The sequence below is a fragment of the Amia ocellicauda genome, chromosome 5 (assembly GCF_036373705.1).
Source record: "Amia ocellicauda isolate fAmiCal2 chromosome 5, fAmiCal2.hap1, whole genome shotgun sequence".
Lineage (NCBI taxonomy): Eukaryota > Metazoa > Chordata > Actinopteri > Amiiformes > Amiidae > Amia > Amia ocellicauda.
The window spans coordinates 22,177,482-22,192,743 of record NC_089854.1 but is presented as its reverse complement, the minus strand read 5'-3'; the positions used below and the strand labels follow the sequence as shown (position 1 = coordinate 22,192,743).

Sequence of the window (15,262 nt, the reverse complement as noted above, 5' to 3'; positions counted from 1 at the left end):
ATTGAAACACTATATACTATCAGGATTCAAGATCATGAACTCTTTGGGTCGAGGAGTGTGAACTGAATTGGTGTGTGTTGACAGTTCAGCACGTTCGTTGGTCACAAGTACAATACGAAGATCAAACAAGCTGTGTTCTGTGGGACCCCGTTTAAATGCCACAGGATTGATCTCTGAGGCACTGCAGGGACCTTGTCAGGACTGCCAGCAGGGAATGGCTCTTTGAAACGAGAGCGCATCACTCACACTGTGTGATTGCTTGGTCGACCTTGTGCACCTCGTTTGAGGTACCTGGGTGCTGAACATGTTTCCTGTCTACCTTTTCCCTAAGTCTTTATTAAAGTGAGAAACCCCTGTTTATTGCTTACAGTAGGGGCCAACTCTAGCCCTCATTTAGCAACAGCATGGATCTCATTTTCACCTAACAAAGTCCTAGGCTAACATATGATACGGTTGCTTAATTGCCTGGTTGTGCTCCCTTCTATAGGGGGTTTCAGCAATTGAATGGCAATATCAGTTGTTGGAAGCTAACAGTGGCATTTTTTGGGGGGGTTTGTTTCCAAATGTCATTGAATTATGGATTATATCAGGAGGCTACATAGTTCTATTGGATGCATCAGAAATTATGAAAGCAGAGGGTGGTGGCACAGTGTACTCTGTGTTGATTTGAGGCTTAGTCCTTTCATAACAGACAAAAACATTTAGTGATTTATTTAATACAGCCTGTATTTCCGTGGGGGATGCTCAGTCTGCTGGAACTGGTGAAGAATTGACCTGGATTGTCTCCAAAATTACATTAGGAGATAATCTGTTGTGAGTAATTAAAGGTAAAATGGTTTAGGAGAAGAACTGGTTGTGGTATTAGTTAATTGTCATTTTAACCCATTTTAGTGAGATTAAAAGCAAAATTAAAAAAGTATGACATTAGCTGTACTGTTGTTTATGCAAATATCCCAATTGCACAGCGACTCATTGTAGCCCCCCCCCCCCATTCTGACCTGATGTTCAGCACAAGTCTGTTAGTGCACACAACCACCAGTTTAATCTTTAGAATGCACATTAAATCAGAGTCTATTAATTTCCACACAAATTAGTCGTTTATCGTTCATTTTAGTTTAAAATAGCAATTATATTCATGTTAGAAATAGGTTATTGTAGGACATTGCGTTTGTTAAACACTATGGATACAAGTATGTGTACTTGAGAAAGATAAGCACCAAATATACTTATATAATAATAATAATAATTATTATTATTATTATTATTATTATTATTATTATTATTATTATAATTCCTCCTTCATGAGCAGGGTTTATACTCACCCAAGATGGCGGAATTAAACCTTACACGGCGGCACAGCAATGACGGCTGAAACCCTCTATTTCTCTCACACAGCTCTGCTATCACCTCCACCGACCTTGCTCACAGTAAAGTCCCGCCCTTCTCGACGCCCGATTGAGTGTCAATGTCACACACCCTCCCAGGAAAGCCGTATGAATGGTTATTAAGACGTCAATCAAGTAGAAGCCGGAAAGTGGAAATGATAGCGTGAGTGATATGTAATGCAGTGTAGCATCAATGTATTACTAAATAACCGAGCGATGTGTTTATTTGTGTCTTCGTCTGTGTAAGGGATTTTCTCACAGTTATTGTCTCGGTGCTTGTGCTTTCTTCAGCCATGCTGGTGTCGCTTCTGTCCTGAAGGTGAGTCCCTGACGTGCACACGATATGTTTGTGCGCTGCTGAGTTTCCTCAATTTAAAATTACAGTACCTATTTAGGTATGGGTCAAGCCAACACCTTTAAAGTGATGTCAGCCGAGTGAAATAGTCTATCCATGTGTGTAGCGTTAAAGGGTAGTGGCATGTTATTGAAGCAGCGGTGTGTTCATACAGTTTGCATAAGATTGTCTATATATTAGGCTCATTTGACAGCACGTGTTTCTAACAACCTATACAACCTTGAACTTGTAATGATACTTTATACATTTTGCTTAAAAAAAGGCTTTTATTTTCTCAATTTCTTCTATCCTGTTCTCCGATTTGTAGTTTTTCGCTGTTATGATTTAATTATATGGGCAGTGTCTATATGTTTGTATACATGCATGCATGCTTGTCTGTGTCTATGGAAGTTACAAACCAAACCCCAGAGTTAGAGCTCTTTCTCTCTCTCTCACACACACACACACACACACACACACATACACACAATCCCATGTCTTTCCTCCCTGGCAGGCCAGGCAGTGATGGTGGGCTATGACCCCGGGGTGCGGGGGGACAAGCTGACCACGGGGGAGGTGGTGAAGGCCGGCTCGGCGGCAGGCATGGTGACCAGAGCCATCATCAGCCCCCTGGACGTCCTCAAGATCCGATTCCAGGTTTGCTTCGGGTGGAGGGTCTCGGAACCGGCTGCGGCTGTGGTACAAATGACAAAGATGTACACTGACGCATACATGCACACAGACATGGAAACGTGCTCACAAACACGCACACACATGAACTGGAGCTTATTGTCCTAATTATTGTGAAAGCTGCATTTTAAAAACAGCCTTTGAGATGCTGATTCTCTGGGGAAGGATGTTGTTCCTGGGTGATGGCAGACCCCTACAGATTCATGATTTGGAGGTGGAGAAAAATGCACAAATGTCTTTCGATAGTAACCTCTCAAACTGTTAATTCACATGTGCCATTTGAAATCCTCACTGAAGAAGTTGCTTTTAAAAGCCAGAAAGTACTCTTGGCAGCTTCTGTGTTGCTGCCTCTACTGGGAAATCCTTTGAAATCGGCTGGTCTTATTTTTCTGTTGCATTCTGGATGAGTGAGTCACAGGACCACACCCTCGCCAGTGGCGCTGAAGTCAGACTGAGTCACGAGGAGGGGGGCGCTCTCAGTTTTGCAGATGCTGATGTTCATCAACTAATGTGTAAACTTTTGATTGGTCCAGGCATAAGCCCTTTTATAAACATTAAACTCTCTCTATCTCTAATATAATATATAATAAATGTGTGTAGAGTCGTGTGTAAGATGTTTTTAGTTTAGTTTAGTTTTTAAACCCTTCCTACTTTGAAACCAATTTAAACATGAACAGTACTGGAGATGCTAGATGTTTTTAATGGCCAAGATGATTTCTAGCTGGTCACCCAGATGTGAGTGCCGTGTCTGTGTTGAGGCCTGTTCTCGTGCCTGCCCCCCCCAGCTGCAGATCGAGCAGGTGTCTGTGCGCTGTCGCCAGGCCCGGTACCAGGGACTGTGGCAGGCCACCCAGCGCATCTTCTCCGAGGAGGGCGTGCAGGCATTCTGGAAGGGCCATGTTCCCGCACAGCTGCTGTCAATCTGCTTTGGGGCGGTCCAGGTACTGTGGCTGCTCTGCGCTCTCGGTTCACTCCCTCTGTTTCTCCCTGACCAGATTCTGCATCAACCCAACAGCCTGTCCCTCCCTCTCTCCCCGTCCACCTGCCTTGAGGCCATGCTGCACCGACATCTCTCTCTCTCTCTCTCTCTCTCTCTCTCTCTCTCTCTCTCTCTCTCTCTCTCTATCTCTATCTCTCTCGTCTGTAACACTCCACCCTGTCCCTCCCTCCCTCCCGTTTGGTTACAGTTTCCAAAGGCATGTGTCAATAAAGAATCTCCAAAAGACCCCCACGCAAAACGTTGTTTTGTGTATCGAGTCCTTGAGGAATGCTGCTCGTACGGCCACTGCATGTCAGTCATGTATCGGAAGGAAAATAAGTGCATCATAATCTTTCGTTAAAGGAAAGGGAGAAGCCGGGCGGTGACGGGTCTGTCCTTTTTCCATGTCTCTGCAGTTCGCCAGTTTCGAGTGCCTGACGGAGTTCGTGCACAAGGCCACTCCCTACAACAGCAGGACGGCGGGTGTGCACTTCGTGTGTGGGGGGCTGGCTGCCTGCTCCGCCACCGTGGCCTGCCAGCCGCTCGACACCCTGCGCACCCGCTTCGCCGCGCAGGGGGAGCCTAAGGTGAGGGGATTTTGCTGCAGGTCGCGTCCATAATGAACTCCACGTGATGAAGGATTTGCACATGGTATATTTACAAAAGCATCTGAACCAGGCAAGATATTGGCTGGTGTCCTTAGCCTTCGGTCATTTTTTGACAGATTGCACGGTGCCTAGTTTAGATATAATAACCATTTTTTTCCTTTTGCTATTGGGTTGTTTTTGCTGTAGGTGTACCGTAATCTGAGGCACGCCGTGTCCACCATGTACCGCTCAGAGGGCGCCCTGACGTTCTACCGCGGCCTGACGCCCACTATGATCGCCGTCTTCCCCTATGCTGGCATGCAGTTCTTCTTCTACAACATCTTTAAGAAAGTCTACCTGTGGATTCTGCGGAGGGACGCCCACACCACAGGTCCGAGGTCACAGCGGGGGTGGAGCTGGGCCTTCAGTGTGGATGCAGGAGAGCCGGCCTCAGACAGAGGGAGGGTGTCAGAAACTGAATAGCCATATTAGTTGGTGTGATGAGTCCAATGCATTGGCAGTCATGCCAACCGTTATGATTTAGGCGTAATGATTATATTTTTATAATGCTGATCATGCTATTACGCTAAAAAAAAATTGTTTTTGTTAAATTGGTATTTTGTAATTTTGTCGCAGGAATTAGTGCGGTGTGGAAACCCCTGTAAATGATGTCAGTCGGTTTAAAATCGATTTCTGAATACATTTTAGAGACGTGGTTGCTGATTGATTAATCAGCACAAGTTGACCAATGAGAGCGCTATCTTTACTCCGTTCTCATTATACAACGAGAAGCATGGTGGAGTCTTTTGAGATTTTGAGTGAGCTGTTGGATAAAAACAATGGAGCAAAACGAGCAGGAACAACTGTCATCCAGAAATATGAGGAAGACTACCATAAGCAACTCTCCGTCATTTATAAAGCATAATTAACCATTGCATAAAACTAAAATATAACACTTATGCAATGTGAAGTGCTTTGAAATGTCTCCATCTGTCAACAACTGTGTACATTGTGCTGGAAAAAGTTTTGGAGTCGGGAGTTCTAATCAGAATTTATCACGTGCACGGGAGGAACCGCGCAACACAGAACTCAAAGGATTTCAGGCTAGCATGACACTGTTCCCCAAGAGTTTTAAGATAAAATAAAGCTTTTATACTCTGGGACATACCCTCAAGGAGCCATAACATATTATAATCAGTGTCTGAATGGTCATTTCTAATAGCTAGCAGTGATTTCATTGGCATTCTAAACTAAGCCTTCCCATCTAATCAATATTATTATCAATACTCATGAATAATAATCATTAACCTCTACATTGCCAGTTGCATTGGAAGGTAATTTGCAGATAATACGTTGCAAGAAAGGAATGTGAGCTGCTGATAACCAAGTTAGGAGTAACAGCACACCAAGGACAAAGGCAGGATAGGATTTCTATATTTTCCCCCCACAACATCAATGCAGAAAACACACTTTTCAACTAAGTGAGTTTGCAACAGGGCTGTTTGTGTTGCATTTAGCAGCCTGGTAGTGTCTTTATTCCTAGTGCCCGTGGGCAGCGCTGACCTAAGGCTGAGGGGCATCTTCTCCATCCTGTATAGATGCTGAATTGTAGTGCCAACAGCAGTCTAATAAACGCTAAATCAACCTGACGTCCACCCTACACCTAGTGTAGGAATTGGAATTGAAACCAAAAAGAATTGGCATAGGCCAATGATCAAACTAGTGACTGATCAAGGCATTGATCCAATGACCTGGGTTTGCAAAGTGATCAGGATTGAATTACAAGGAAAGCTGAGCCGATCAGAGGACAGGCAGCTTTATCAGAGCTTTATCAGGTGCGATTCTTCAATAGTTAAAATTTTGTAACATCTGCTACAAAATAATATATCAATATATGTTGTGTAGAAAATCACGTTTCAGCAATGACCATGAATATCATTTTCACAATGACTGATTTTATTACAAAGCCCAGATTTATTGTCTGTTTTATATTCAGTATAACCTACCACATAAACTCCGAGTCCGGCGGTTGAAGAAGAAAGTATTTAAAACGTATTATTTTTTACGAGTTAACAGCTGAAACGCTGTATAGGTATTTAATTTAAATATTTAGTAACCTACAAGAACAGGTATGCAGGAGAAATTCACAGATATTTATTTTTGAATTGCAAAAGTACAGAGTTGTTTTTCTAACTTTAATAGTGTCATTATACGTTTGATGTTGGTGTAATACACAAGGTTTTCTAGTGAGACAATTACAACACAAATCAGTATTAGGAAAGTTCTAGATATACAAGACTGTTCCCTGGTAGTCAGAGTGTTTGAGTCAGTGTTCAGCAGATGACAGTAAAGAGTGAGAATCTTCAAAGTATGTCAGACAAAATTATTGTTTCTTTTATTTTTATTTAAATATTTATCTTAAAACAAAGTTTTTCAATACAATCAAGTTCTTTGTTTTTATATTTTGGTTTAAATGATGAGAAAAAATAACAAAATTACATTCTGATATTACAGGAAATGCTATATTTGAGGATCTTATTTTCAAACTTCTCTTGCCCTTAAGTCAATGTTGGCATGTCTACATCGGTGCAGGTCTTCTGTAAGCTTGTTGGACAGCTTGTGGTCCAGTTGTTTGGATCCTCGGGGGGACAGACCCTGGTGAAGAGAAGGACAGGTGGCCAATTTCTCATCCTTTCTCATCATTTCTGGATTCTTCTGCTCCTTTTCCTCCCTGCAGATAACTTCGGTAACCTGGTGAGTGGCAGCTGCGCCGGGGTCATCAGCAAGACCCTCACCTACCCCTTCGATCTGTTCAAAAAGAGGCTGCAAGTGGGGGGATTCGAGGAGGCCAGGACACACTTTGGGAAGGTACGCCTCGACTGCCCGATTACAGCACCATCTTGTCTTTGTGTTGTAATTTGATGTACAGGCAGAAGTGACTGGCTTCAGAGTTATTAAGTTAAAATTGTTAAGATATGTCATTCAGGAAAATCAATGTCAGCTTCGGGCTAGGGTTAGGGTTTTATTTTCATTATTTAGAAGACTTTCCTTAGCATTGGAAGTGTTTCTACTTGGTTAACCAGCAGCTGGCTGGAGTTTGGGTTTTTGTTTGGGCTCAGGGCTGAAGCGTGTGTGTCCGTCTGTCTCTGCAGGTGCGGTCGTACCAGGGTCTGGCGGACTGTGTGCTGAGCATCGCGCAGGAGGAGGGTCTCCAGGGCTTCTTCAAGGGCCTGTCCCCCAGCCTGCTCAAAGCGGCTGTGTCCACCGGCTGCACCTTCTTCTGCTACGAGTTGTTCTGCAACATCCTGTTCGGCCTGCGGCGCAGAACAGAGCCCAAAGAGCAGAGCGGAGGAGGAACGAGGGACGTGTGAAGCGCACAAACCTCCACAGACTTGAAGCCAAATTGCCTTGATTTCCCTCCTCAATACTATAAACTGGACCACCTCTCCGCATCCTTTTGCGGCAGCACAGCGTCATCGTGACTCCGTGGCTTTGTCGTGCCAAGTTACTGACTCGTTCTGTTCATGAAAACCTCAAACACCGTAGGATCAGGGGAGTGTCAACCGGTCAAATCGGTTGGCTGAATTTCAAAATGTACTGACAATATTTTTTCATTCTTAAGCTTTAAAGTCTGAGTTATCTTTCTAGTTATTTAGTTAGTTATCCTCCATATAAAAGTGTGGTCACAATCTTCGGTGGGGGGGGGGCTTGACTGGTTAAGTTATTTTCCGATGCACTGCACCCTGTACTGCATTAGAGACACCTCTAGTTTTCACATAGACCAACGTGTTTTAGTGTGTATTTAATGTGTGTGTCCATGTTTGCCCAATAAGTGTATCACAGAGACTCCTGGTGTTCAACGGGGCAATGAGCGAGAACTTGGTTACTGAGTTCGTGTTTGATCTGCACAATCGCAGTGGCACTGAGCTGTCTTCCACACACCTGTTGTCGTTTATAATGAAGAAGGGAGAGGTGTGCTGGAGAAGGATGGGACGGGAAGTTCTGAATTCTGAATTTCACTGTAGGCAGTACGGGGATGTGGGGTTTTTGATTTAAATGTACTGTGTGCACGTGGTGGGGGGCTTGCAAGCTTATCTCTGAGGATGTTACACTAATTATGTGAGTTGAATATATCATTGTCTCTCTTGTCCACGAAACACACGGCGTGCTAGCACAGGATGTCACTTGTTCACATTTGAATGGCAGCTATGAGTTCAACCATCACGTTTAATTCAAATGTAATGCTTTGTCGTATTAAGACTCTAAACTGCAGCAGCCGTCTCGAAGAGCACATATCGCCAAAGTATTTTTATAGGCGTCTCCAGTTCCGATCAGAGCGATGAAAAAACACAAAGCAGTTTCAGTTCTCACACATATTGAAGAAACCTGTCCTGACTTGTTTGTTTTCTTTAATAAAATGCATATATTGTGAATGTTTATTGCTGAACACACGCCTGACCAATAACCTCTAATGAAGGGACTGCAACTTTTTACTGAGTGTTTGACGTGACAATAAACACTGCATTGTTACTGACATTTGAACCATTGTGTTTGTTGTACCTTGTACCCAGTTTTTGTGTTTCTGACTCAGGGTCTGACATAATAGATCAATTCTGTTGCCTTGAATTGCAGTGCCATGACATTTTTACTTGTCCCACCTAAATGTAGCTGCCCAACTTTTCACAGGAAGGTTATGCATGGTTATAAGCAGTGGTTTAGTGGTACAAAAAGGGTGCGCATATATATATATATATATTGGAGGTAAACGTGAGAGTGATGCAATTAAAAGAACTGACATATTACAAAACACATACGTTTACTATGTAATACTATGATTATTGTATTTTTTTGTAACTTGCGATTTGCATAGCAGGAGTGAGGGGAGTTGTGTTTCACAGTAACCGGTTATCTTTATTTTGTGAGTAGAAATGCGCCTTCGCCCCTGTATTATTCGGCCTTAAAAGACTAAACGCCCCACAAGCCACTGCGCCAGAGTCAGTGACCAATAGGAACACTGCATTCAGACACGACGCGCCTGCGCTGCTGAGCCTCGAAATAACGGTCTTTTGCTGTCTGTGCGATATTGGGCTGACGGGCAATGGAGCTGTTATTTCACAGTATAGACTTGTTATTGTAGTTTTATGACGAATAATGCCTGTAGTATCAGCCTACAGTGATCATTGGGTTTCTGTTTTGATCTCGGTGGCGCGGTGCTAGCGCTGCTGCACTCTCGGGGTGTTATGGTGGGGTTGGGGAATTAACTTTGGACAAACTTCATCAAATCCATTTTGAGTTTCTGTCTTGTGTGTGACATCTGTGTATGTCATGTGTATAGTGTATACTGTATACTGTATACTGTATAGTGTATTAGTGTTGCCAGGTCGGACCCGGGTCTGATCGGTGACGTCACTGGTGATGATGTAGTTGAACCATGACGTTTGAGAGACTAGTTTAATCCCCGACATGAAACTTTAGTGCCTGATTGACACCCATGCGAAAGCAGCTGTGAGTATGATTTAGTGAAATGAAAATTCGCCATTGCATTTCTTTTCAGATTAAATGTTAATCGTTAACTTCATTAATCGCCTTTTTAAATGTCTAGTCTAGTAGGCTATACTGAACAATTGTATTAAACTTACTATTAGACAAAGTTCAGGCGGGGGATAATAATAATAATAATAATAATAAGATTTAAACATAAACAATTGTGCAATATACATAACAAATGACTAATTACAGTCAGAAAACCTGTGCTATAGGTAAGACGTATTGTGATTTCCTGTCTGCTTGCGTGATACATTTAAAATGTATGCAATTAATAATTACAACAATAATAACAGTATTTAAAATCTAAGAATATAGTAAAGCATTGTAATATAGTTTAGTATGGGCAATTCAAATACTAATCCCAAACATCAAAGACATTACACTGTAATGTTACACATTTACTATATTCTTAGATTTTAAATACTGTAATTATTATTAACACAATTTTCTTCACTTTAATGCTAATGGTCAGTGTACTATGTTTATACACAAAATAATACAATCAAATCCAAATGAAATGTAACCCAGAATTCCTGTTTTATTTCAGTATAAATTAATATGCAAGATGGATAAATCTGAGACCAGAGGTGAGTATCTGTCTTGAGTACTTTTTACAGACTATAGTAATAAGAAATCATAAGATAATATTCAGACTGGAGATGAAAATCTGATATTTTGATTTTATCTGGAAATCTATTTGCACAATATCCTACAGAGGACTTACAGACCTCATGAATAATTCAAGACCCCTGTGACAGAGAATATTCGATTTCCTATCGGGTGTTCCCTGTGAGGAGACCCCGATTGTCACATTGATTGAATTGAAGTCCCTGGGTGTTGCCAACCTGTTGTCTTTCTGGAGTAAAAGTACCTGGGAAGTAGTGCATTGTGGGAAGATGGGACTGTTCCAATAGTGTGGCTCTGCTCATGTTAACGTGTAGTTTGAAGGCAAGACTGAGGGATGGATTCAGAGCCAGCAATGGTCATGAAAAGCAAATATAATCTTGTTCTTACCTGTTGCTGTTGTCCTAGAAGGATGTGCTGGACTTGATCTTGACTATTTTGACTGCGATTTGTGTTTGTATTTTCTGCTCAGTGAAGTTGTTCGATCTCCTGGAGGCCCTTGATGCTGCCGAGCAGCCACAAAAGGAGCACACCCAGGTGAGCATAGTGGCTCTGTCCCACATCCTACCCCCAGACAGCATTTATTGTTTCTGCCTCAGCTACTTTCAGAGGTACCGCAAGGTGAGACTCGAGACACTCGGTGTGTCTGTTTGTCAGCAGGAATAGTACCAAAAACGACATGCTCCTGAAAGAGTGCAAGTGAACTTGCTGTTTGGACAGTTTTTAACTATTTATGGCTATCTGAGTTTTCTTCTTCCACTTTTATTTTTTGTGGAATTGACCTGAAAGCTTATAAAGTGTGTACATTGTATGATTGACTTCTTCTGAGGTATGCTGAACTCAGTATTTGGGTGCTATGTTACATAGCTCATGAGCTCTTTCTCCTGTGTTCCTCTGGTCAGGTGGCCGATCAACATTACACCTCCATCTTCCAGGCCATGGAGAAGGTGCTGAGGAGCCAGACTGAGGCCATCAGCCCCTCCACAGCCGCAAAGGTCATCTTTGTGGCCCTCAGAAAGATGGGTGGCGCTGCGGTGAGCCACTTCCTCCTGTCAGGCACTATGAAACACGTGCATCAGCGTCAGTGGGGGAAGGCGGGAATTGTCTATTTCATGGGATGTACTCCTCTGGAGCATTAGTGATGCTACTAACCGTTAAGCTGCCCCTACTTACACGGTGACTTTCGGCGGGACTATTTGTATTTCTTGACTATTATTGACCTTCCTGTTTTTTTCTGTAATAGTTTATAATAGCTCACTCAGAAAAGTGCCAGAAACACTGCTCTACCCAGAAAGCCTACTCAACCTCACCCTCCTCCTCTTGTCTTCCCCTGACCCAGAACGTGCCTCCCGACACGCGGCAGGCAGCCAGCGACGTCCTGGTGGCCCTGGGATGCAGCTTTCCAGGGGAGGTGATAGAGAGCATGGAGTCTGTGTTACAGGGAGACGGACAAGCAGACCCCATGTGGCTCAACACCCTGGCCCGCTTATCACGAGCCAACGGTAAGTCTGTAAGTCATTGGAATCCTGAATCCACTGTGCTTTGTTAAGGTGGGTTTCTCGCAGTGGAGATTTGGGGGCTCCAGCTGTCGTGGGGCTGTCATCTGTCACCCTATCCTTGCATAGCCTCTGTACACTGTAAGGGAACTGATAGGTAGCCTGTTTTTTAATCTATTAACCTAAGCCTGTTGTCTGTGTTCGCAGTGTGCGGCATGGTGCCCCGCCTCAGGGCCATCCTCGACTATGTGATGCCCGCTCTGGCCCAGGCCAGGAGTGACGAGGTGAAGCTGGCGTTCTGCTCAGGTGAGGAGGATGAGTGTCACAGCTATGCCACAGATATCCCCCAAGGCAACATTGTTTCTGTCTTTCTCTCATGTCGAGTTCAACCGAGCCGAGACATGAAACGTGTCTAAAACGGGGAATGATCTCTGCGTCTGTTCGTCACCTCCCAGTGCTAACCAGCTTCAGCCGCAGTATCGTTGAGTACACTTCTGGCCCCGGAGGGAGCGCTTACCCCTTGGTCAAGACGGAGGACTTCGCTGCTGCCATGGAGTCAGCCTTCAGAACCGTGTTCATGTTCTGGCGTGCGCCGCAGGTATGGACCGCCGGGAAATGTCGTGAGTTGGGGGTGATTGCTCAACGTGAACTGGTAAAACATCACCAGTCAGGCTTTAGAGCCCAGTGATCCTCTGCCAGCTGGTTATGAGTCCCTGTGTTGGAGAGGATGAGGCGAGTTATCTACAGGGAGCGGATTGCCGTGGTATAAACAATTGTCATCCTCACCCTTTTTACTGATAATCCTCCCAAGTGTTCATTACTGACACTGATGAGAGCGTCATAGTAACACTTGTTCTGAGTTGTTACTTCTGTAGTTGCACTTTCTTCCCTCTTGACGTTCCCCACACTAACCGGGAGCCCGTCTCTGTGTCGGTGCTGAAGCTGCGGGAGCCTGTTGTTGATGCCCTGGTTGCCATGGCTCCCCTGCTGCCCCTCGAGGCTATCCACGCGAATATGCCCCAGCTGATCTCGGCTACATTGGCGCTGTACAAAGACGGAACCTGCGGTGACGCCCTCGGCAAGGTAGGGCTTTTTCAGCTCGCTGGGATGGCAGGGGTGGGATAGATGTGAGACAGGCTCAAGATTAAGGAGTTGGTTTTCTGTTTAACATCAGGATAAAGGCTGGGTTTAGCTTCATAGATAGTTACATTGTTTTAGAGTTCATGTTAAAGGCTCACAGCCAGATTGCCAGACGTATATTGTGTTGCCCATGAGCAGTGCTAATATGGGTCTCTGAAACCAGCTCATAGTGTCATGTGTGTTAGCGTTTTTTCTTCTTTATGGTTTAGGGCGTGTACCAGATCGTGGTGCTGGCCCTGGAGTCAGGCTACACTTTGCACGACGTCTCCATTGATGGCTTTCTGGACATCCTGCACCAGGAGGTAGGTCTTGCTCTACGGAGCGGCCAAGATCACACCAACACCAGGCCTCTGTGCACCTCCTTGGTACGCTGTGAGCGTGTCTTTCTCCTTCAGATCCGCTCCTGTCAGGAGAGCCGGCTGGCTGTAGAGGAGCACAGTGAGGTCCTGGGCTCAGTCACATTCCTCGGTACGTCTCGCGTCTTTCATTCTCCAGAACCTCACCTCAGTAGCAGTGCGGGGTGCTGTCGGCGGCACATCAGCGCTGAGCAACCAGGCCTGTGTTCGGTGCTGATGCTGTCACTCTAGTGAAACCACTCTGGCACCAGGAAAGAGTCCCGTTGACCTCACTGCTCTGTGCCACCTGCCTTTTCCCAACAGCGAACGCCTTTCCATTGCACGTTGCCCGCTTCATCGCCGGGCAGCTGAAGAGCAGCAGTGCGGCTAACCGAACCACGGTCCTGCTGATACTGACCCACCTCCTCAGCGCTGCTGCTGGACAACATGAGCGTGAAGACCCCCAGCATTTCTTCTCCCAGAGCTCCTGCTCCAGCCTCTGCTCCATCCTGGGGACCGGAGCGTTCGAGCTGAAAGAGCAGGTAAGGGCCACGGGGCCAGACTGCAGCAACAACCAGTCTGTGCAGTTGACGGACAGCAATATAAGATTAAAAACAGACATATTCGTATAGAGGCACCCAAATTGTACATGAACACTTTGATACTTTTGTGCTGTATAGTTTTCCACTGTATTTGGTGGATGATGCTTTAAGAATAAGTTACGGTGCTGCTGATGCTACACTTTTTAATGTGCCCCCTTGTGTTCTGTATATCGTGGTATAGTTTTAGCGTGCTGTATTTCCTCTCGCTGTGGGGGGCGGCAGTGTAGTGTGCAGACTGAACGCCTGGCTCCTCTGTCCTCCAGGTCCATGAGATCCTGGGGGCCCTGCAGCCCTGCCTGCCCCTCTTGACGGAGATGCAGCTGAGACTGCCCATCAGCCTGGCCTCCCTTCACCCGGAGCAGGCCGCCGAGACGCTGCTGAGCTGGACCCTGCCCCCAGACAGGTGAGCCGGACACAGGGGCCTGCCTTTTACAATGCCTGGCTGCTGTAGAGTCATCGGATGGCTGTAGTGCTGATTGGCTCGTGTGTCTCAGCGTGTCACGGTGACTCACGGCGCATCTCACTTACCGCCCTGTCTTCCCCAGCTCCTGCTGTGCGCTGTGGAGGGCCTTGGGGGCCGAGGGCCACCTGTCCTGCAGGCTGCTGCGGATCCTCATGGGGAAGCTGAGCACCTCGCTGCACAGGGACCCGGCTGAGGACTGTGTGTCCACTGCGCGCCAGACCCTGGCTGTGAGTGTCCAGAGAGGGATGCTGTCAATTCATTGCACTTCCATGCGCTTGTTCACAGTTTAAACCATGTCTGGAACACAGCAGGGGTTTCATTCAATTCATTTCACTGACCTGCCCGTGTTCTGCTGATTATCACTCAGCACAGGGTTTTAATTCGACCTGAGCTTTTAGTATATTAATATTATAAACTAAACCTGTACAGCACAGGTCTGCAGTAGCTATGGATAGAGAGAGACCTTTATATCCTGCTGGACTGATTCCCTGAGAGACCTGCAGCTGAGGACTCTTGTGACTCTTTTAAAGATATATTTCTGTAAATGACTTCTCTAATAGTGAGTGTGACCCTGTGTGTTCCTCCCGGCGTCAGGTGACCTGTGCGGTGCGGGAGCTGCTGGCCATCCCAGAGGGGGCGGGGGCCTTTCAGAGGGTCTTTCCCCAGCTCTTGGGAGCCCTCCTTCTCCACACAGGCTGCAATGAGGAGATCTCTGACCTGCCAGGGACAGGGAGTGTCTGCAGGTAAGTGGGGCTCCTGGCCGGATGTATGCAGTCTTGGGCAGACTGTTCAAAGTCCTGTTTAGACAGTTGCTGTTAAGTGTGATCTCTGATAAATCCCTCATTACCTTGCTGTGTACATTGGCTATAAATGACCTAAGCCAGCAAAGAGGGACATGAAGCTCCCCAGTGTGAGACGCAGTTGATTCTGGTGTGTGTTGGTGTTGCTCTGGAGCTGCCCCAGTCCTGGGCCGAGCACTGTCCTCTCCTCTCCGCTCAGAGAGACTGTGCTGGCAGTGAAGGCCCTTCTGGTCCAGGCCCAGCTGGGGATGGTCATCGAGCAGCTGGATCAGGAAGCGGC

The 15,262-nt window shown here is 45.7% G+C and overlaps 1 protein-coding gene across 2 annotated transcripts; it reads left to right on the top strand.

Annotated features, from left to right (window-relative positions):
- The first annotated feature begins 1,494 nt into the window (after positions 1-1,494).
- Positions 1,495-8,509, top strand: slc25a19 (solute carrier family 25 member 19). 2 transcript variants are annotated; one of them, XM_066704339.1, is made up of 7 exons: positions 1,495-1,704; positions 2,234-2,376; positions 3,195-3,350; positions 3,805-3,975; positions 4,183-4,366; positions 6,713-6,843; positions 7,128-8,509. In XM_066704339.1, exons 2-7 carry the CDS (start codon positions 2,245-2,247, stop codon positions 7,344-7,346), a joined length of 993 nt encoding a protein of 330 aa, XP_066560436.1. In that variant the 5' UTR covers positions 1,495-1,704; positions 2,234-2,244; the 3' UTR covers positions 7,347-8,509. The 2 variants fall into 2 exon arrangements, with proteins under 2 accessions (XP_066560436.1, XP_066560437.1); XM_066704340.1 differs by having other exon boundaries at positions 1,496-1,548.
- Positions 8,510-15,262: the final 6,753 nt, after the last annotated feature.

What these genes read in the sequence shown, in the direction of transcription:
- slc25a19 (XM_066704339.1), top strand. Translation starts at nt 2,245, where the DNA reads ATGGTGGGCTATGACCCCGGGGTGCGGGGGGACAAGCTGACCACGGGG. An exon ending in TCCTCAAGATCCGATTCCAG is followed by an intron (nt 2,377 to 3,194) that starts GTTTGCTTCGGG and finishes TGCCCCCCCCAG; the next exon opens with CTGCAGATCGAGCAGGTGTC. An exon ending in TCTGCTTTGGGGCGGTCCAG is followed by an intron (nt 3,351 to 3,804) that starts GTACTGTGGCTG and finishes ATGTCTCTGCAG; the next exon opens with TTCGCCAGTTTCGAGTGCCT.